The 23762-nt window shown below is 32.6% G+C and overlaps 3 protein-coding genes across 4 annotated transcripts in view; all 3 read right to left on the bottom strand.

Annotated features, from left to right (window-relative positions):
- Window positions 1–619: 619 nt before the first annotated feature.
- On the bottom strand, window positions 620–4456 carry LOC125878442 (monocopper oxidase-like protein SKU5). Its single transcript, XM_049559695.1, has 9 exons — window positions 3945–4456; window positions 3637–3746; window positions 3152–3422; window positions 2910–3048; window positions 2181–2547; window positions 1688–2053; window positions 1512–1590; window positions 810–1009; window positions 620–729 (listed from the first exon to the last, which is right to left on the bottom strand). The coding sequence occupies exons 1-9, from the start codon at window positions 4095–4097 to the stop codon at window positions 627–629; spliced, it is 1788 nt and encodes a 595-aa protein (XP_049415652.1). The 5' UTR covers window positions 4098–4456; the 3' UTR covers window positions 620–626.
- A 6591-nt stretch (window positions 4457–11047) lies between these two features.
- LOC125878470 (acid beta-fructofuranosidase 2, vacuolar) lies at window positions 11048–15174 on the bottom strand. Its single transcript, XM_049559728.1, has 7 exons — window positions 14737–15174; window positions 14490–14498; window positions 12727–13583; window positions 12369–12530; window positions 12044–12279; window positions 11469–11556; window positions 11048–11391 (listed from the first exon to the last, which is right to left on the bottom strand). Exons 1-7 carry the CDS (start codon window positions 15158–15160, stop codon window positions 11206–11208), a joined length of 1962 nt encoding a protein of 653 aa, XP_049415685.1. The 5' UTR covers window positions 15161–15174; the 3' UTR covers window positions 11048–11205.
- A 2780-nt stretch (window positions 15175–17954) lies between these two features.
- LOC125878447 (uncharacterized) overlaps window positions 17955–23762 on the bottom strand; it is a 36134-nt gene continuing 30326 nt past the window's right edge. For both annotated transcript variants that reach the window (XM_049559702.1, XM_049559700.1), the window contains exons 2-14: window positions 23505–23581; window positions 23309–23423; window positions 23119–23197; window positions 22949–23024; window positions 22696–22779; window positions 22505–22609; window positions 21276–21356; window positions 21068–21132; window positions 20366–20435; window positions 20209–20286; window positions 19656–19753; window positions 19430–19565; window positions 17955–18314 (exon numbers count right to left, since the gene is read on the bottom strand). In XM_049559702.1, coding sequence (XP_049415659.1) covers window positions 18168–18314; window positions 19430–19565; window positions 19656–19753; window positions 20209–20286; window positions 20366–20435; window positions 21068–21132; window positions 21276–21356; window positions 22505–22609; window positions 22696–22779; window positions 22949–23024; window positions 23119–23197; window positions 23309–23423; window positions 23505–23564 — 1194 coding nt within the window. In that variant the 5' untranslated portion in view covers window positions 23565–23581 and the 3' untranslated portion in view covers window positions 17955–18167. The remainder of the gene's footprint in view (window positions 18315–19429; window positions 19566–19655; window positions 19754–20208; window positions 20287–20365; window positions 20436–21067; window positions 21133–21275; window positions 21357–22504; window positions 22610–22695; window positions 22780–22948; window positions 23025–23118; window positions 23198–23308; window positions 23424–23504; window positions 23582–23762) is intronic.

Below are 23762 nucleotides of genomic sequence, written 5' to 3'. Positions count from 1 at the left end.
TCTATTCTCACGTGCAGGTCTGATTCTTTTTTCATGGATCAAGCACGTGAAAAATCTTTTTGATATAGGTGGCGATGAAATTCGATCTCAAGACCTCTACCCGCTCTGATATCATATTGAAGTGTGTGCGACTATTTCATCTAAAGTTATTAAAAAGAACACATTTTATTATTTAATTGTATTCTCAACCTCCATTATTGTTCAATCAATAACATTCCCAAAAATGCAAAACCGATGAAATTAGACCTCTTAAGTAGATTATAAATCATTCTTAACAACAAAAACAATCATTTATTTTGTAATTAAGTAAATGAAAGGTACAAAATGGAATGTAGAAATAAAATGAATGAATAGTAGCCATTACATAGAATTATAGAAAGAATGTGTAGAATTACCAATAAATTAAACAGGCATCATATCCGGGGGAGCATTTATAACACAACCGGAAATAATAATGAAAATTACAAGTCAAAAACAATGGAGTAATAATAATAATACTAATGGCCTTCTTCTTCTTGATATCAACATAACTACAACTAAGACAACCTAAATCAACAGACAGACCTCACAAAGTCAGGCTCCCGCAATTTTTAACACAAAAACAAAGCATTCACTGGAAAAGGTTTCTACTGGAACACAACGAATATCGCGGATACCAGCATGATAATCATGAAAGAGAATTTCGACTCGTTGCCTCTCATGGATGTTGCATATGATATATCTTGTGGCCTGAATAGTAATGAACTATGTTAGAAAAATAGTAACAATTTTTAAACACTTACGTGTGAAGATATTTGTTGTTTACTTACTTTTGTAGTTTGCCAAGTTGACCACAGAAGAGAGCATTGTCTGGCATTGGCAACTCTGTCTTGTTAGTAGGCTCGGAGTTAACAACCCTGATGTATGTTTCTTGTCCTAGAAACCACGAGTCAAGGTTTTCTGTCCTCAGGTTCCAAACTCCAACATTGTCAAGGGAGACCAAGATTGCTGTCCATGCCCCGGGGAAAACCTGCGAGCAGCATAGGAAATATTAGGCAACAGCAAATGTTTCTCAATCATCATTTCGAATAAAGTTGGTAAAAGGAATTTGTTCATTGGCATATATAACATGTTGAACAAGCTTAGTACGCGTTCAATAGTTTACATTTGAGAGGCAAACTACAAGCAAACTGAGTTTTGAGTTCTTGTTTAAGGTAAGCAGTGATATTATGTAAGGCAAACAACTTATGACTGGCATATACAAGTATGAACAGAATTGAACTCATCGAGTTGTAAGTGGTGTCATTGATACATACTTCATATACTTGCTATCAACCTTATTTCACCGTTATAATAGACTCATTACTTTCTTGGCACAAAAATGAAAGGGGTGAAGTCCATACTGGCTTGGTTTTGGAGCAATATGAGGGTAATAAACAGATATCGCAGACTAATGGCTATGTTGAATAAAGGATTATAAGCATGTACAAGTCATGAATCTTGAGAAATTCACAAGATAGAAAAAGGATTACCTGTGTTGTGGTGCGAGCTATTCCATCCCATTTGTTGTAAGTACCCCTACTAGTATTTGACCACACGCCAAAATCCATCCTGCAAGTTTGCATTAGTGAAAACGTCAGGTTCAGAGAAATAAGTTTTCAGTTTCATGTTTGAATATGATGAACATTGAGAGGAAACCAGATCATACCCGACCACAAAAAAGGCATATCCACTCATATGGTATGTGTGCATTTTGGTATCATTGTTCTGAAATATTACTTCCATAAATCCCCTGTAGGTACCATTGATAATAGAGGTTTCCATCTTAGGAGGTCCGGTTAGTGGTGCCGTAGGGAAATCTAGCTTATACACACCCTTTAATTTGTACTGGTCAGCAAGTCTGATTGGTGTTTTAGGATTAACAAATGAAATCCCATTAAGTGTTGTTCTCCTTTTTCCATCTACCATCTGTGGCGGCGTATTTTGGACCACGTATATCTCTGTCACATTAATTGAGCCATATCTGAAAGAACCTTGAGGATTTGGGCGAGCTCCGCTGGCAGTTACATTCCACCTACATAGCATACGCCATAACACCAAATGATAAGAGGCAGAAAAACTTTACAGTCTGATAAATTTGTTCCCAACTACCTACATCTTTCTGATACAATTTGATAATTGCATTGGGGAGAGAAACAAACCTAATAGATCTCGCCTGGTTCATGGAGAAAGTTTTGTCGAATTCATCTTGTGGTGGTTCAGGAAGAGGGCCGTGTGCCTTTCCTTTCGAGTTTGTATATTTCAAAATGCCTACACCAGTGACTCTTTGCCATTGTGATTGGTTCACAAATCTGGCACTTGCCACAATGTAGTAATCAGAACTTGCATTCTGATCCATGGATACTAAAAAAGAGTAAGATTGTCCAACATGTATATCTAAGCTAGTATAATTTTGCTGCACAGTGTATGATCCCTCTGCTTCTGCCAAAAGTAAGTTATGATTCTGAATTCTGAAGTTCAAGCTGGTTGATATTCCTACATTGCTTACACGAATTCGATAGGTTTTGCCTGCAGAATCATAATTTTAACATTATAAAACAACCAAGAAGAGAAGTGTATCACATTTTAGATAATTAGCAAGACAAAGTAACAGCCTTAATGAGAACTTTGGATGCATTATTTCGGAGAACCTTTTTCCTTCTCGATACTAATGAAACACAAAAGCATAAACATTCACAAGAAGGTGGAATCAAACTCTAAAGTTTCTAGAGAAAGTTTTATAGATGTCTAAACAGCAATAATGGGAATTTTCATAAGATTTGTGTTGTTTGATTAGAGAAAGTGCAACAAATAGCATGAATTAATCTAATCGCTAACAACTACATACTCCTTTCAAACAATGAGTCCACTTCTAGCACAATGTAGTTTACCTGGATGGACAGTGATTGTTTCATAGTCAATGCCATCAGGCACAATAGTATCATTATATCTGTAAGGACCTTTTCCATTAATTAAAACACCATCTGGTTTTCCTAGATCTTTGCCAGCAAGAAGAGTGCTCCTCAAAGACTACATCCAACAACAAGCAAGCAAAGGTACACATTACACACTTAAAACTTGAGCAAAAGCTTTAAACAATATACTCATCATGTCATCGAGCATAGAGACTAACCGTGTGATTTCTGGTGTACCAATCACCAATCATAATAGTTATATCATCATATGGTAAATCAAAAGGAATTGGGATTTCCTCCCTGTTATTAATAGTAATTCCACCAAAACCCCCTGATGCTCTCTGAAAATGCAGAGAAGGGAAATAAAAGAAACTTCCAATTTGGTCCTTGACCTGAAATTGGTAAGTCCAGTTCCACTTTGGAGGAATAGGACAGTTTGTTCCTGGTAAACCATCTTGCCAGGTACTCCTCTTCTGCTGAACCCCAGACCTATATTTCCACAAAAATCAGCTCAAATGCACCAAAAATAGAAAGAACAAAAACCCATTATGTACTCAACAGCTATGTTGCCCAGACTCTTCAAAAAATGTCAATGTGTGTCAGATTTTTAGTAGTGTATTTTTGTAGAATTCTAACATGAGTGTGACATCGAAAGTAAAGACTCTGTGCAACTTAGCTATGTACTCAGCAAGAAGCATCTTACCAATGTAAGAGAAGTTCTTCATCTAATTTGTTCCTCACATTAACAACAACATTGTCATTAGTAGTTACATTCATAGTTGGTCCAGGAAACTTTCCATTAATAGCAATAACCTGAAAAAAGATTTATAAGCTAAAAATGTAACTCAAGAAACCACAAATACACTAACACTATAAGCTTAAAGTTCAAAACTTTAACATCAATATCCCCTAGATCTGAAACCAAACACTATACAAAACATCAAACACTTACCCTGCTACTTGGGAAGCAACAATGTAAGGTAAATAACAAAGAGATCTAGAGAAACATACCTGTTGAGACACCCCAAGTGGAGAAGCATCAATGTAAGAGACCTCAAAGTTAAAAAACTTAAATGGATCTCCAGCATAACTTAACCCCATAAACAAGAAAATGCAGATAAGGGTAATTAAGAAAGACCAAGTAGTAGTAGAAGAAGAAGCCATTGAAGTTCAAAGTAAGTAAAGATCAAAACTTTGAAGATGTTTTTACAATAAAGATTCAAGAAAATGTTCTTTTTTTGTGTGCAATTACATTATATGGATAGAACAAAGAAAAAAATGAGGTGAAAAGAGAGCAAGAAAGCAAAAAACAGAGAAAGCAGCTAAGAGAGAAAGTTGCAAGTAGTAGTTCTAGTATATTTTATTTTACATATTAATAGTATAATAGGAAAGTGGGCAACGGTTCAATTTACTTTATTTGGGGTACAGATTGTTTGCCATAGGCATATGGTGGTGAGAGAGAAAGAAAAGGAATGGTGGTGCTAGCTTGGAATTTAGAGGGTGCTTAGCTCAAAGTTTTGTCGGTCCAAATGGTTAACACACACTATTTCGTGGAGACAGAGAAGTTATTTTTGAAATATTAGATGACTTAGTGTTCATTTGAATTGACTTATTTTAGGTATTTTAAGCCAAAATAGTTTTTAATCAGTTTTGAAGTATTTAGATAAAGTTAAAAAATACTTATAAGCACTTATTTTAAAGCAAAAATAACACAAAAATAAATCAAAAGTTATAAGTTAGAAATCTTAACTTATAGTCATAAGTCAAAAGTCAATCCAGCATGCCTTTATACTAATAATAAAGGTAATATAATAAATTACTATTTTTAAAGAAGGTGTCGAGTCAAATATGGGCAAACGAAATAATAAATATAAAAGGTAGCATAATTATTAGGGTGCACATGAACAAGAGCAGTGCATGGAGAGCTTTGGATTGAGGGAAAAACAGAGTGTATTCAAGAAAAGGAAAGCGTGTATTCGTGTGTAATGTGTGTGTGAGAGAGAGATGATAGACCAGAAATTAGCCAATGACAGATAAGATATATTGGAGAAAAATATTAAAATATATATATATAAAAAAAAAACTTTCACAAGGGAATGAAATTACTAAAATGAAAATATAGGGTGCATGTGCATCAGTCAAAAACTCTTAATATAATATGATAATTAGTTTCAAAAATTTGATGATCATTATAATAAATTTATTATTAGAAAAAAGTTTAAATATATATGTCATTGGTTTTATTTGAAGAAAGTAAAAGGATATTATAACCTTGTTTGATTTATACGTGGAATGCACCATAATGAATTTTTTCAACTAGTGGCGAAGCCTCCTCGGTTCGACAATCGAAGGGTGTTAATTTTAAATTTTTATTAGAAAATTATTTTGTTATATATAAGTAAAAGAATCATATATTATATATTTCGTATTATATATTAAATTTCTCTAATTTTTTGCTAATGTTTATTTATTTTATGTACTTTGGATCCTATGAAAGCTCTAGCTCAGTGATTAATTTCAGCTTGATATACTTGTTAGTGTACCTCAACACATACGTACCAATCAATAATACAAATAGATTATTTTTTTTATTCGCATTTGATATTCGATATTCGATATTCGTATTAGAGCCCAATTATTTCAGATTCGCATCGTGTAGGATCCCGAAAGGAAGTGTTTTCTACCAAAGATTTTTTCATATACAGAATTTGAACTCGAAACTTTTAGGCTTAAGAGTAGCTCCGTCCAACACAAACACTTATAAATGATGACTTGTGATTTTTCCTCCTATAAATGAAAATATTAAAACAATACAAAAAGTTGTCTTTAGAAGAGAAAGAAATACGGATTAAAGTTTGGACCCAAAAAAAATATGGACCAAAAAGAAAAACAATACGGATTAAAGGTACTAGCTAGAACCCAACAATTTACAGTAATATGGATGTACCACAAATTATTTAAACATTTCCTTAATAATATCATCACTTTTGTCTAATAACGTATATATATTTTTCAAAAAGGAGGAAAGGTCTAATTGATTAGCATTAAATTAAATATTTTCAGTTTAGTTAACATTTTAGTGTCTACTGTCTAGGATGTCCTATTGGAAATAGAAGTTATTTCATAAAGAGAGTTCTAAAAATTATTAGGGTAAATATAATACTTTTTGTTTTTACGGTCAACTCTACTTTATATTTATTGTATGTATATATAGTATACGATTTGGAAAGATAATGTACAAAGTGTGATGTATTAGGTTAAATTGAGGAGCGTGATGTCGAAATAGGTTATTTTTTATTTGTGAACTGAATATCTCACCTAGCGACTATGGACTTGAGCTTCGAAACCACAATCATTCAATTGGATTCAAAATGTCGCCTTGAAGACCTTTAGAACATGAAACACTACTTTTAAGTTGTTCGTGCTTCTTTTGACGATCAAGACACAATAGAAACAATCAATCTATGTGGAGATAATATTTGAAAGTACTTTTAAACTTTCACATGGATTCAGACTCAACTATCATAAAAACAAAGTGAAAATGTGAAAAATGATTCAACAATTATTCATATTTTTTTCTCAACTACATTAATTAACTTGAATTTTGCTCATGGTATAGGAGGCTCAACTGATACATCATAAAGACCATTACAAATTAGTGATTTCAGTCGTGCTTCAATCATTAATCTTCTACTAACACAATAACCTTGTAAAATATTTCATCTTACCATTTACGCGCTATCTATTTGGTATATCTAGATTTATGTGCCCCAACATATTCTATTTGCAAAAAGTTGTACCCTATTGAGTAATTTTTCAAAAACATAATTAAAAAATGTGATTTTTTTATTTTATTTTTTAGGTGGGGTAAGGGGGTTGTTTGACAGCCAATGGACAGTTCAGAGTGAGGCATATAGTAGCATCACGCCTACTCATCCTTTAAAATTGAGAACCAATTTTGGTCCTCCATTTTTTTCCTATTTGGTGTTCGATAGTTTTATTAAAGCCCAATTAATTTAAATTCGTATTATATAAAATTCCATTCAGGGAAAGTACTCCCTACCTAAAAAAAAAAAAATTTCACATATTTAAGACTCAAATTCGAAAATTTTACTTAAAGAAGAAGCAGCTGGCCCAACTGTTGTACCTTATTTGTATCATGTCTTGTGTTATTATTTTTACCGGGGGAATATTTTAGATCCTTCTAGAGCCTATTATTAATTAGTACTACATTTATGATTAATCTACTTCTAAATAAGCACTTATTTTTGTTGTTAATTCTAAATGAATCCAAAATAACAGCTCTTAATTGCTTGCTTCTATTTGTAGGACAGTTGTAATATATTACAACTATAGCTTAACTTCAAATTATCGTATCTCAAACTATAAATTTGTCCAGAAAAAGTTCACATTGTGCTTTGTCTACTAGCAATAATATAAATACTTTAAAGCAAAAAAAAAAAAAGTCTATGAGTTTTGAATCATGATTATTATATATATTTTTTTTTAAATAAAATATTTAATAAAACTTATAAAGTCTGAACTAAAATTACAATTTACATGATTTTGTTGAATTTGTAATTATCATTATGCTCCGCGCCTAAATTCCTTCGATATCAAGTAAATGAAATGCTACCAACTTCTTATTTTTCATTAGTATTGAAATTAATTTTAGTAATTAGCTAGCTAGTATACCTTTTCCCTTTTTCTTTTCTTCTATATATAATTAGATTGCGTCTTTAATTAGTTGATTCTTTATTACCTCTCCTGATAATCAAACATTACTTAATTTCACTAAAAACAAAAGTTTTTAGAACAATCGTAAAGTATACTCTTTCTGTTTTAATTTGTATTAATACTATTTTCTATTCTAACTCTCCAGATGATTTACCCCATTTAAATATTCCAACCAGCTTTATTTCTTTCAAATTTTCGGATTAAACTAATTAAGTATTTAGGTATTTTATATATCATACTAATATTCTAATATAGTACAGTACAAATAAAAATTGATATTTTCAAGTTTGTATTCAATCGAAAACATTATATATATCAACATGAATGACAACTTGTAGAGAAGCAATACTATTATTTTATTTTCTTGAAAAACTACGGCTCTATTTTAAATAAGATTACTAAAAATGATTATTGGATTTAGATTAAAATAAAGTAATAAATTTCCATTTGTGAAAAATAAAATAATTTCAAAAAGAAAAAAATGTCAATATAATAAAAATGTCCACATCATTGCCAGCAGGTTATCGAGGCAACGTGTGGGGCTTTTTTCGGTGGATTCAGCCATTAATGACTATAGTTGGTCCTATTTGCGGCTCTTTCTATTTTCTACTTTATCACCGTAATCGATTATTCGTATTGAAATTTTAATTAATTTATAATTATTTTATATAATTTGGATTAACTTTGGCTCGTAAAGAAAACGTATATATGTTAGCGCTATGGCTTACGTAGATGATCAAATCAGATAATTTTTTCTTTAATTTTTTTCACGGAATTTTAAAAAAAATTATTATAACAAATAAATATTTAACGATTGCTAAAATTTATTTTTGATGCGGCGTATATTATCTTCTCACCACTATGATTTCTAGAATGTAATCATCAGCTCTTAGTCAAACCCATGTGATATTTTGTTTTTTTTTTTTAAAAAAAAAAAAAGGAATCCATAGCCCATTGCTCCCACGAAATGATTTATTTCTTATTTGGAAAGTTCTTTATATATATATATAAAAAAAAAAAATTAATTATTATTTAAAGAAAAAGTTTTTGTGACAAAACGACATTACAATAGGGTATTCCATTAAATTATTATTAAAAAATGAGGAAGTCATTTTAACTTGAACGGCTCATCATCATTAAGAAACAAGTTACTACTAATGTGTATAAGAAATGATTAATTAGTTGATCTAAGGACACATTTGCCATTTGCCAACATAGCTTTTACTACTGAAAACTAGGAGTCCAGAGTACTCCCTTCGTTCACTTTGACTTGTCATATTTTAACTTAGCACACCCATTAAAAAAATAATTATTGATATAAATATTTTATTAAATTTATCATCTATTAAATTATGTCTTGGAAAATAAGAATTTAATGTTGAGGATAAAACATGAAAAAAAAATTATTATCTCTTTTTAATATATCAAAAATTACAAAAAAATAAAAATTTATTTTATAAATAAATGATAAATAAAAATGAACGTCGAAAGTATCTTTTATTTATTTTACGTAGAGTCAGAAATTTCTGGTGAATTAAAGTGAGGACATTTTATTAGTTAATGAAAAAGAGACAAAGAAAAAGTAGAAGCTATTACTACTGTACTAAACAAGTCTCTAGACAGTCCAATAATGTTATACTAAATGGCTAGTTACGGTAATTGTGCCGCTCAATTCTATTTTAGGTTACACGTAAAAATAAAAAAAATAGAAAAAAGGGACTTACCAACTAGAAGTGCTTTATAAATTAAAAATTCAACTTTCGTTCTCCTATATTTTAACAAATAATAAATTCCAACACTCTCTTGTCCATTTTTTTTAGTATAAATTATAGGAATAACATATTATAAGTACTAAATAACATCTTATCTATTTTAGTTTTTTATTTATAAAAAATCTCTTAAAAATGATATTTGCGGGATACATAGCGTTGTGCACGGGATACATTAGGTTTGATACATTCCACATAGCGGGATACATAGCGTTGTGCACGGGATGCAGTAGGTTTGATACATTCCACATAGCGGGATACATAACATTGTGCACATGATACATGCGGGATATATAGCATTGTACACAGGATACATAGCGTTTGATACATTCCACATAGCGGAATACATAGTGTTGTGCATGGGATACATGCGGGATACATAGGTAAAATAAAGAATTTTTGAATTTTTTTAAATAAGTAGGAATAAATGGATATTAAGGTAAGTAAAGGAGTGTAGTTAAGTAATTTGTCCTTTTTTTAATTCAAAATGCTATAATCGATGTTAGTTTTACTTATTCGACTTAGTACTTAAGAGATAATTTATTAATTTATACATATTTTATTCTTATTATTAAGTATTACTCTGTTCATTCACTAACTATAGTAGATGAAATTACACTAATAACTTATATTATTAGCTTAGCAATCCAATAGTGATTTGTGCATGTGAGGGCATGCAGCAGATAATAGTCAAAGTCAATGAACTTGTGGGAACATGCTTCAAACAAACAGTTTCATCCTCAAGAAAAACATAAACAAAAACACTAATTTATGTTTAACTCCTCCACCCCATGATTAGGTGAAGGGACGTGATTTAATGCACATTCTTCGCTAAAAAATTATGTAATGTATTAATGATAAACAATAACTATTGTAAGTGTATTTTAATTTTATATATTCTTTTAACACAATTTAAAAAGAGATTTTAATGTCCTTTGCTTAAATTTCTAACTCCGTCAATCCTCTAACCCACCACACAGCCTCCCAAAAATAGAAAAAAAAAAACAAAAGGATTGTAGTAGTAAAAAATTGGATAGTGGGATTTAAAACACTGTATTGTAATGCAAGCAGCAGTGCAGAAATTGACCATACATGAAACCCAACGGATAAAAGTTAGGACATGATGCACATTGTATAGTGTAGTGGTCCATTGTTAACCTGGGATTTTAATGTTGTTTATATTAGGGGTGACAAAATGAGCTGACGAAAATTTGATATGTTGAACTCGTTTAAATTTGAGTCGACTATTGATCCACTTATTTATAAGTTCAATCTATAAAAGTTAAGTTGATATATTATTCAGATTGACACACGAGAAATTTTGTCAAAAAATATTTTAAATTTTTTCATATGTAATATTTATGCGTAGTAAAAAAATAATTTTACTAGATACTAAAAAAATTATATGATCCAACCACTCATTACATACGAGTCCAAAGTATGTGGTTAGTTACATTTTTTTATGGAGTAATTGTCATTAATTGCACAATGCAATATATCCAGCTACATTTTTTTTATGGAGTTATTATTTTCACAACAATATTATTAATTATTACTATAAATTTCACTGACCTTTGAGTTTGCACAAAATAAAACATAGACGAATACAGAAAACATACTCTTCACTGATTTCTTCATTATTTCCATTACATAAATGGAGAGAAGAATAGGAAAATTGGGGAAAAATAAAAATTACAAAAAATAAAAGAATGACACAAAACAATACATGCTTATAAATCAAAAAATGTAATCTAGGTACATTAAATTTAATTAGATTTTATATTTGCAGAATTCATTTGCCAAATCTTGATTGTTGCAGTAACGCTAATATCTGTTGCATTATTGAATAAATAGATCTTAGCATTTTCATATATTGCTTTTGTCGGATATACCCTTGATGTTATTGCTGTCCTTCCATTTTGTGCAAAACTTTCTACTATTGAATGATCAACCTGTTAATTACGCAATTAATAAATTATTCTGTACGAAAAAAATAATTAAGAAAATGATTAAGGAAAATTAATATTACCAGTGTCCTTAGAGAAAGTTTTTCTCCTTGGAGAACTGGAACTGTGCTTCCATAGATTAATTTGCGTACATCTGTTGCTTCAGATGACCTATAAACATAAAAAAAATAAAAAATATTAGAATCGTCTTATTTTACTTAATTAACAATAATTTCACCGTCTCAATTTTTATGACATAGTTTGACACGTCACAAGTTAAGAAAAACATATTATTGGAGTTAGAAAGGGGTATTTGCGGACCATAACATTTATTGGAAGTTCAAGTACTCTCTTCGTTTCAAAAAGAGTGACCTAGTTTGACTTGACACAGAGTTTTAGAAAATAAAAAAGACTTTTAAATCTTGTGGTCCTAAATTAAAATTATGTCAAATGTACTAAACTGTCATTTAATCTTGTGGCATTTAACATGTCACGTGGAAAGTTGAAATTAAAATGTTACAAAAAAAGGAAAGAGGTCATTCTTTATGGACAGGACGTCATTCTTTTTGAAACAGAGAGAGTAATTTTGGACTAATAAGAAAAAAACGCGATTCGATTTTTAGATGATGAAGCAAGAGGGAGAGAAAATAAGTAGTACCTTGTGAGATCATTGCAGAAAAATGTGTTGAAATTGCCAGTAAGATCTTTAGCAATGTAGAAATAAATTGGAGTTTGTTCTGATAAGCTATTATCTGTTAGAACTAATAAACCAAATGGTCCTAATGCACCACGTTCACCAGATCCACCACTCTTTATACAATCATATGTAGCATTACTTCCATCTACTTTCTTCAACATATTTTGGTCTACTTCAAATTCAGCCATTATGTCCAACTGTAACAATAATTAATAATAATTCAACGATATAAGTATATATACTGTCAATGTATATAAGTTGAATTTAATCGACAAAATGTACTAACCTGAGTGGCAGAACCAACTTCTAGTGGGACAATTGAACCTGGTTTAACTACAACCTTGTTGAATTCATTGTTGTTTGATCTCAAATTCTCTACCTCAGCCACTGGCCATGTAATTATGTTGCTACCTGTCTTCTTATCATACTTTATAGTTCTTGGAATTGACTGTTTTCGAAATAAAATAATAAAAAATCACACGTTACCAAATGTTCAATGAATAGAAAATGTTCTATCACTCAATCATAGGTCGTTCTGTCATTGTCTGATTTTTGATCACTTGTCACACTTTTAAATTATGTATCTATTTGCACGATTTTTAAAAATAAGGACAAAATCTAAATGATACGCAATGAATTTGTACCTGAAGTGAGGCCCAACCCCTGCAAATATCAGCAGCTTCACTATCAGTTTCTTTAATCCAAGCCCAAAGAACTCTTCTCTTTTTTTCTTGATCATAAAATGTTTTTGATGCATAAAAATTACCATAATCATATCTTAACCCAATACCAACATCAATTATTGGATTATCAGGTACCCATTTTCCTGTCCCTGCATCATAAGTTCCAAGGGCATAATAGTCATTTCGATCATCATCAAGACTCGATTTCAAAACATGTTTCACTGCAGGCCCATTTTCTGAAGTGTCAAGCCCATTTTCAACAATTTTAGAAACCGGGTAAAAATCCACACATTCCCACATACCCGTACCCGGTACACCATGTAACACACCCTTCAATAATTCAAATTTTTTAAAATCAATTGTGTCATAGACCAATGAGATTCCGGTTTTATTAATCTTTGAACCAATAGTAATACGCCATTTGCCTTCCGGTGTGGTCCACGCGGTGGTGGGGTCACGGAAGTCCTTGACCCCAATTCCGGGTGGTGGGATGAGAACCGGGTTGCCCTCATACTTGATCCATTTTCTTAATAGAGGGTCCGATGGGTCGGCCGGGTACGCGAGATTTTGGACTTGGGCCAATTCGTTGGTTGACCCGGTATATAACATGATAAGGTCACCATTAGGTAAAAAGGTAGCGGATCCAGTCCAGACACCGTTAATGTCATACCATTGGTCTGCTACCATAGCCACTGGCAGATGCTGCCAGTGGATTAGGTCTTTTGAGACTGCATGGCCCCATACAATATTTCCCCATACAGCTGCCTCTGGATTGTATTGATAGAACAAATGATACCATCCTTTGTAGTATAATGGACCTAAAAAGATTTTTAAAAAAATTTGGAGTTAGAACAATGTAGAAAAATACATATTTTTTTTCATTCAAATGGAATATATGATAGCAAATACAATTAATGGATAATGTAGTATTAGGTGAAATAAGGCTCTAGCTAAAATCAAATTCTAGTTTGTCTGGTGGTTGCTTTAGCTTGTATCAGTGGCACATGGTACTCTTATGTTTCTCATGGGGTGTACTGTTAATTATATGCTAATTTTTGTCAGTTTTTCATGATAGATATACATAATATACTTGTTTTTTTTCAAAGTTAACCGATGCACTCACCTATACATATGAGTCCGCCTCTATTTATGTATTTGTTGCATTCTCTGATTCATTATATCAATTTCAAATTTGAAATAGAGAATTAAGATATTTTACATCTTATATATAAAGAGTGACAACTTTTTATAAATGTTCCAACTCAACTCGAAAGAACTAATGAAAGGCATTTACATTTTTTATAGGCGTTTTTAATTTAAAAATGTATGAATAAACTAAGGTCAAATATAATTAAATAAGTTATCCACCCTTGATTGAAGAAAAAAAAAAAAAAAAAGATTTCATGGATCAAAACAAGAAAAGGTTGTAAATTGACAGACATGATGGGAAGTTTGTGTTTGCTCCTAGAAAATTCACATGCAATTGTCTAAAGACAACTGTCTTTCATCATTTTGACAAAATTCGTCTACTTAAACATTACTACTGTATTATATTCTAATAAGGTCATGATTTCATCAATAATTTTCAATATATCAAAACATGAAGAACGACAATATATTTCGTAAAACTCCATAAAGAAAGGTCTGAAGAGAATACAATGTATACAGACGTTATTACTATTTCGTAAAGGCAGACATAAATAAGTAGTAAAATATGAGCTTACCATTGGGATCTGAGGAACAAAATCAAGCAATTTCCGTGATCAACGCAATCCAAAACATGCCAAAATAAGAACAAATCATTAATAAAGAAATAATATTGTCCTATAATTCTTTAAATGGGGAGAAAGGCCTAAGATGCTTGAATTGGTACAAAACTATCCTCTGTTCACCTTTCGGTCATGAAAAGAACAAGCTCAAAAAATCAGGGTTGTGATTCATGATTTACAATAATCTAGAATGATTACTAACCATTCATCCAATTCTTCTTAGGTTGAAAATGAAACGAAGTTCTTTGCCAAGCCAACATTTTTTGGGTCCACGGAAATGGCCGTGCACCCAAAAAATGTCCGTGTGACTTGGCGGAAACACCTTCCGCCACCCCACGCGCCAACGTCCTCATGGTGGTTAACGGCATTAGATTCAAACCGAGCATGTTGCACACCGTCTCTTCCGGTGGTACCGGTCCCGGATTTACATCATCACTATCGTCGTTGTTCCCGTATTTCACCGCCACAAAAAATAACAAAAATGCCACTAAACCGGTTAATATAATGAACGTCGATTTTTTGGGTCTCCGGCAAGATGATGCCGGAATATTACCGGAGTTGTTATCCGACTCCGGTAATTGAGTGTACGGAACTCCGTTGTTTGTTTCTGAATTAGGGATCGACATTTTTAGTTTTGATTTTGCATGGTAGACGCTATCTACTTTTACGACCTTTTATAGCACTACAAAAAACTAACCCTATTTTCCTTCTTTTTAAAAATAATAATAATTTACTTCGGAAAAATTGACGGTGGGAAATAAAATCTGTTTTTAAAGTTTTTTCTTTTTTAAGATTTGCTTAATTTTGTTGTAATATTGGGTTTCCTTTTTGGCTACTAAGAATAGGAGTGGTTTGGTTAAAAGGTTGACAAGGTAATTTAGGAAATAAAATTATTAAAAATGATTTTTTTTTTAATATAGGAGGTTTCTTTGAAAGATAAAATTTCAAATGATTTACTTTAATATATTGGTGTTTTAAAATGAGTTGAAAATTTCAAAGAGCCGTCGTCATAGATATTTAATGACTGCTCTTAATTTTGGAAATTTCAACGTTCAAAAAACGCTAATTATCGAGTTTCCGTAATTATCTTTGTTTTCTATAGGAATACCAAGACCTTTAATATAATGATTATTAAACAAACTATGATTAAAAAGGAGTTTTTTAATATTAAGTTGATGAATATAATAATTCATAACTCTAGAACAATTATGTTATACTTTTAATTTAAATGAAAATGATTGAGAAAAACTATTACTTGTTGTTCATTTACATTTCAAGTCGCTCATTGTCATTTGGTACGCTCTTAAAAAATAGTAAATAAAATGACAATTTTTACTATATCATCTCTAATTATTATAAGTCATCTAAATAATCAAAATCAATCAAGCATACTCTAAATGTTGTGCAACTAACTAACAATAAGGGTAAAATTAGTCATACTGAATAAGTAAAAAAGAATATTTATTTTTTAATAGTGAACACGTAAAACCGAACAAAATAACTAATTAACTATGGCGACATAATGATGCTTCAAGATTCAAACTGCCATCAGGATGTTATTGGACTACAAACCCATGGGCAATTCATTCTTTTAATAAAAAAAAAATCATTTTCTTACATTGGTATCAAGCATATCTCCACATTGTGAAATAATACAACAAAAATTAAAAAATAAAAGGATCCAATTGCATCTTCTCCTAATGAAATTGGGCCAAGTGTACAAAAAATACATCCTGGAACAACAACAAAAATCGAAAAAAAACATGTGCTTGACCACATGTAATGAGTTGCAACAAGATTCCATAGGCTAATGTTAATAATGCTGTTTTGTCTGATGGACCATATCTTAAAATCAATCATATTTGTGTGTGTTGGCCTATAGCTATAGGAGAGATGAAAAAAAAACATTAAAATTTCAATACATTGGGTACATTGAATTGATTAATTATAATAATGTAATTGTCTATGCTTCCACATGAAACCAATTTGGAATTATTTACCAAGTTCACATGGTGACAATGAGATTTTTCACATGCATTTACTGCAATAAAATTGGATCCACATCGATTTGGTGTCTGGTTCTTAATTTAGATCAATATTCCAGTGGATGATAATTATTTTAATTTTTCTTTTGTATTTTCTATGATTTGTTTTACTCATGAGATTGATATCGAATTTGTAAAATGGATATAATTAACTCAATTAATTATTATATTTGTGAGAATGTCTACGTTCAAATTTCACCAAAAGCAAAATCTGCAATCAACCTGCTTTCTTGCATTCCTTCAATCTTTCTTTATATGTAGTTCTTTTTTCTATCGATATAGATTTTCGATTTAAAAAAAATATTTGATCTTCTTGTTATTAGGACACATCCATATGGGCTTTTTAGTGATATGATATGAATTATGATAATAGTTTGGAATCTCAATTATTATGGACATTGATCTATATGATATCAATCATTATGGAAACAACTGTAGATGGATTATGGGAGTTGAAGGTTGTGGCTCATGGTTACAATTTCACTCCTGCACTTCTACTGTTGTTGGATTTAGATTTCACCAAGGTGAAGCTCTAGGTTCATCCTTCTCAAAATAATTAAGTTAGTTAAATCCTCTAGTTAATTTACGCAATCATGATTGATTTGATGTAAACATCCGATGAGGGTAAAAGTTTTACCCAATTTCTTGTAGTCACGTCTTTGCCCTTCAATGTAAGCATAAACCAAGATTCCTCCAATACTTTTTTTTGGAACCCAGGATAACCCACAGCCGCTATAACCTCTGCCACAATCTCTGCCCTTCGGGTGAGCACTTTGTGCGCACTAGGTAAACCCCTCATTGTGTAATAGCCTACAAACCACACAGGAAATATAAACCGCACTAGGCAAGCCCTATGCGACAGGCTCGACTCAGAAGGCATTGAGGGGGGATTGATCTCAGGTAATCCATGTGGATAACCATTCCTCCAATACTTGTTTTCCTGTTGCTAAGTAGAAATTGGANCAGGATAACCCACAGCCGCTACAACCTCTGCCATAAATCTTTGCCCTTCGGGTGAGCACTTTGTGCGCATTAGGTAAACCCCCCACTGTGTAATAGCCTACAAACCACACAGGGAATATAAACCGCACTAGGCAAGTCCTATGCGACAGGCTCGACTCAGAAGCGATCTCGGGTAATCCGTGTGGATAACCATTCCTCCAATACTTGTTTTCCTGTTGCTAAGTAGAAATTGGAAACTGGGTATTTTGGGAACTAATTGGATGAATACTTGGAAGACTGTTTCAAAAATAAGGTGATTTTCCAATGAATGTATGAAAATGCCAAAACTATTAAACATCAAAGTAGTACTTGGCCACTATTCAAACATTAATATTGGAAGAGAAACAAGAAAAGGAACCCGAAAAGCTAGATGAGTTCTTAAAAATTTATTTTTATTACATTAGGGAATCAGTGAAGATGCCGGAAGGACAGTGAGAGGTAAACCCACATATTGTGTATGAAACTCTCACTTAAGCCTTGATGCTAGGTGGGTTCAAGACTCCGAGTTCAAGATTTAAAACTAAGAAAAGCTAACATATATCAGTTCACGAAAACACAAACATCCTGCAGTTGCATGTTGCGCTTTTCATACATTTGGTGGTGGCCATATCTTGCCAAACAATTCTTCAACCCGCTTAGCCTGATTAATATACCCATCCATTCCAATAGTGAGGAGCTCCACCGATGCAGGACCCATAGCCGAGGAAAAGCTATACTGATCCCACTTTTGAAGCTGAAATAGAATAGCATATCAGCAACTGAAGATCATATCATGAGTGTATTCAAACAAAATTGTACTGAGAGTTAAAAATTTCTTAGAAGTTGCAGAGAAGAAGCAGATACAACTTCAAATACAAGAGCCCAAAATATTTTATGAAACATTCATCCTCAACCCTTCTGTTTTTTCTTTAAACTATAGGGCAAGAGAGTTATGTTTGGTAACCTCTCCTTGGTAACCACATTATTTGCCTTCCCTACCAAAGCATCATTTTCCAATACGCACTAAGGCCCTTTCATAGTGCCTACTTGCGGTCAAGCATCATTATTGAAGATTATAGGTATCTAATGGCGAACAATAGAGCTACCATTACTCATATTTGGAGGGAGGCGAATCAATGTTCAGATCACTTAGCAAATGAAGGACATAAGCATGAGGAAGATATGATAAATATGGGAAGCACCACTCAAAGAAATGAAGTTCTTTCTCCTTGCTGATTCCACCCATGTTGCTTTTGAAAGATTTTAAGTAGTTAATTTAGTTTGTTTTTTCCATTGAACCAAAAAATCTAAGGCCCTTTCTTGCCCCTTGTTCGAATCACCACATCTCGCACACCCAACTTCTTCTTTCTCTTCCTCCTCTTCTTCGCACCTATCTTGAGTTTATTGTCCTTCAAATCTATTTATCACTTTCTTTCCATGATTTTCTTATTATATAAATAGGATGGTACCAAACACATTTGTAAGTTTTAAATTCCAATATTCCCATTTTACTCTTAGTGACACTCCGTTATAAGAACATGTCATATTTAAACCACAGAAACCAAATTTGGTACGACACTTTCAAATTAGACTAAGATTCCAAAGTTTTCTTTATATTCTTAAACTCCATGCTCAGCCAAACTAGACACATAAAAAGATAAAATGAAACAGATGTAGTAATTTTTAAATTTCGAGTCAAAGACCATTCTGCAGCTTATTTCTCTTTGGGAGATAACCTCAACAAATTTCATAACATGATTTATATCAGATCCATTTGCTTTCTTGTCAAATAATGTGCCATAATTTTCTTTTGTCAATCGGAAATAGATTCATGAGAATGGAAGATACGAAATGGATATGAGACCAAACCTCATCTTGAGTGAAATTGAAGGCAGCAGCGGATTGTGGGGATAACCTTCTTGTAAATGAGTACTTCTCATCAGGTAGGGTCACTGATTCTTTAAGAGATTGCAATACCTTCAGTGGGGTAATAATGTAATCCACCCTGAAGTTGTTAACATAGTTATAAGCACCACATATGGACCAGATCAGACGCAACAAAACATTTACATTTTCGAAGAACAGTATGAATTACCCCAAAAGGTTGAAGACATCCTGCTTGTTCCGTACTGCTGCAGCCATCAACTTTGTCTTGTGCCCATACTTGTGGATGTAGTTATAAGCCTTTGTTACCTGAAAAGGTGCAAAGAACACTCAGCACTTAAGTGATTTGGCTGCAAGATGTCCAGGGAAAAGCCATACAAGGAAAGGCTCATAATATCTCAGTTCCACGATTGTTGTTCAAAGATGGGAGAATCCAATGACAACTTGGCACAATAACATCAAAAATACAATTGATCAATACAAAACAAAATCCAAGGAGGCATTCAGATATTCATGAGAAGCAAAACAGAGAGATATCTAGCTTGGGTTCTACAGTTGCTATGGTAAATGAACATGCATGTCCATATTTTGTGATGGTTACGAGCTCCTAGGTTTTATCTATAAATATGTTATTCTCAAACCATCTAGATTTGAGAACTAGTCAAATTTAGTAAAAGCATCCAAGCCCCTTGTAATATTTAAATCCGAGAGGAATAATCATGCATTTGGGAAAAAAATAAGAGGAAGAAGATGGTAAAACTGACCAAAGCCAACCCTGGGTCTTCTCCTCTTCTAAGAGGACTTTCAACTTCAGAGTCACCAGTGTGATTGCGAGACCAATCCTGAAAATAGAGATAAATATTATGCCAACAGTATTAAAGAAATCCAAACAACACAACTTCCTATAAGACAAGAATTTACCCTCAGGCGACCAACAAAAATCTGAATGACAGAAGCACCAGCTTGAGCAGCAGCAGCAGCTTGACAAAAGCTGAGAAGTCATGACAAAAGTTTCTTATAGATTCAGATAAGAAATGCAAATTCCAAGCACTCACCTACATTATATATTTCATGTTGACTTTGAATGGAGCCATGGAGGAGAAACTATTTTAAGATTTATGTCTATATTACAGAACGAATGAGGGAGCAATATATCAAAACAACATACTTGGTAAAGCTTAGGCATGCATCAGCACTTGAACCAATTTTCTTTTTTCTCATGTAAAGTCAAGATCACAACAAAGTATATACTACATGAACCAGAACAAAGTGGAAAACAACAATTATAAAGAGTTTGTCTAAAAATAAAATCTAAATAACTGGAAGAGTATATAGAGCACACATGCAAATTATCTCAATTCACAGCTCTATAGAATTAATGACCAGCACAAAACTATCATCATTCATCAATAATGAATTAAATGAAATGCTAACAAAGGAGTATGCACAATGCAAACCAAACTAATTATAGGGTTTCACTGTGCGTAAAGAATAATGTATGGTCAAATTTGATAGACATGCTATTGAAGGAGTAGGTGGCAGGGGAAGAAGGTGATGAAAAATTAGTGTCATACACGTAATATGAACATGAGCTCTTGTCAATCTGTGTGTGAAAGTTTATACCTGTAAACAAAAGTTAAATGTGTCTGTATACCCTCAGCTTCAAGCACCCTTGATGCCTCAATTCCCTAAAAGAAAGATAGAACACTGACAAATGAGAAAGGATAACCCTTCAGAAGAATCAGACTTCAGAACTTTCAGAGACAGTTAGATTCAACATGAGTTGTTCTACATGAGACTGAAACAATTATATTTGTCTTATGGCACTCACTTGCCAAGTAGCAGGAATTTTGAACAGCAATCTTTCTGGAGGCACTTCAATTTCGGTATAGGCTTTCAAAAGGTCATGCACCTGCAAAGTTAAGTTGAACCTGCTCAAATACTATCCCCAAAAAATAGGAAACGCCACAAGAAAGATAAAGAATGTGATATGGTGGTAACATTAAATGACATTTTATAGCTAACCATTTAGACAATTCCCCACAAACGGGCATGTATATGCAGCCATTGGATGATTCTGATCTTTTGGTATTTTAAGATTAAAACCTCAAGCTCAGGTTAAAGCAGAATAAGAGTGGCTCTAATTCTGATTGTCTGAATAATGGGTTGATTTTTCTTGAAAAGGAAGTTTTTTTCACTACACTCTTCAATATCTTTGCAAAAAAAAAAGAGAGAAAAATTCAGAAGCCGCATTTTCCGTGAGAAAAAAAGAATATTGAAAAGGTCAACTTTATTGAGGAACCATTTATATCAAACACAACAAACTTTAACTATTATGCTAATAACTATGCTGAAATTATAAGAGAGAACATAAAATCGATAGTTTGATACATTTACTGGATAAAAAAAACATAAAAAATAAAAATAAGACGACACTAGTACTGCAACATATAGATAGTGAGAGAGAGAACTACCCTGGGATTTAGTATATTTTACAACTTCCCACTAACAAGGGAAGTTCTACGCTAAAGAGAGGAAAATAAGAGTTAAGCCAAGTAAAGCAGTGCCAGATACTTCTCAAACAACCACCAACTTGCAGGTTAGCGAGCAGTAAAAGGATTGATTAAATTTTTCATGCTTACCATCTATGTATCGGATATTCCAAGCACTCTACACCAGTAAAAAGTAGAATAAAATCCTACCACCATCAAGAGTCTTATGAATGTATATTTCGTTGTATTATGATACAGACAAAAGGAAACACTAATATGAACTGTTATAATTACATACTGTGTTAAATATGTACAAATTTCTCATTATTTGATTGACTATTGAAGAGGTCAATGCCAGGGAAAAGACTAGCCCTAGACAGATGAATCCTAATGCAGAGGCGGATCAAAAATTTATACTTGATGGGTTCAACCTTTTATATTCTTAGTACTGAACTCATTGGACTTTCGATAGTATGTGTTTAGGTTCATTTGAACCCATTGAACATAGGTTCCATCAGCCCCTCCCTCATGAATACTGAATTACTGATACTGATTTTCACACTACTACCTTTCTCACAATGCCATGTGTGTCGTATGCGAGGCGAGCATCCACTTCAGTAGAAACTCGACCAGGCACAAGCTTTGCTAGATCACCACCAACGTGTGCTAAAGCCTATTATCACAACAAACAATAGTTAAAACAATCATTGACTACAAACACACTATAGTACACTTAGCTAACTTAATAAAGGCTCCAACCTTGTTGAAGAAACAAGACATTTGAAGATCAGAACTCTCCAATCCATAACACTCAGAATCTGATAAAGCTCTGTCTACAGCACTCTACATCCAATATATGCACTTCGGTCAGCACAACATCAAATCAAATCAGCATCTATTCGGATCATATTCTTAATTTTTCACTGTCTTTGCATGATATCTACTTGATTTATAAGTATAAAAAAGTGTACACTTCGTATTATTTCTAATAGTTACAACTCCTAATAATTACCTTAAATTTTGTATCAGGAAGACCGCATATGCCTAAGAGCAGAGAAGAGCTTACAGTACCAGCAGTTGGAGGAAATCTATAAATCCGAAAAGCAACAAATAAATATACACATCAAATGAATATCGCTCAAATAAGATTAAACAAAGCAATTCAAAAAGCACACAACTAACTTCTCGAAATCATCGAAAATGACTGTATCTGGAACGATCTCACTATGACTTGCTACAGCATCCAATTCAGTACTCAAACCTAAAATCATTACAAAAAACCCACCGATTTCACTGATTTCTCATCCAATCAACATGAATTTACTGAAAAATTCACCAATTTGATTATACAAATTGAAAAATCATGCAGTACCTGTATCGAGAGATGAAGAGAAGCCAGCGGAAGCTCGGATTAGAGGAAACGACCGGCGAGGCTTGAAAATCAAATTCGGCTTCGCAAAATTAACTGCATTTATCAGCTTTCTGTCCTGTTTGATTACATAAACAAATCATTGAACATTCAAATATGAACATTACACACATATAGAGAGAGAAAGAGAGAGCGATACCTGGAGAGCCGAGGAAGATGATAGAGAGGAGTATAGCGGAGAATGCAAAGAGGATGACATTTTCAACTGAGAGAGAGTGTGTGAGTGAGTGATGATTGAATTGAGGGAAAGTGAATCAATCCGAGCTTTATATATTGAAAATGGCGAATGTCCAAATGGAGAGACACTGAGGATGTACAACTGTTTATGCGCAACGTATAGTTCAATGTGGGAAATTGACTATTGTCTCGGTACAACGAAATGGATAAAGCCATAAAG

The sequence above is a fragment of the Solanum stenotomum genome, chromosome 10, assembly GCF_019186545.1.
Source record: "Solanum stenotomum isolate F172 chromosome 10, ASM1918654v1, whole genome shotgun sequence".
NCBI classification, from domain to species: Eukaryota; Viridiplantae; Streptophyta; class Magnoliopsida; order Solanales; family Solanaceae; genus Solanum; species Solanum stenotomum.
The sequence above is the reverse complement of the archived record's forward strand: the minus strand, read 5'-3'. Positions and strand labels throughout refer to the sequence as shown.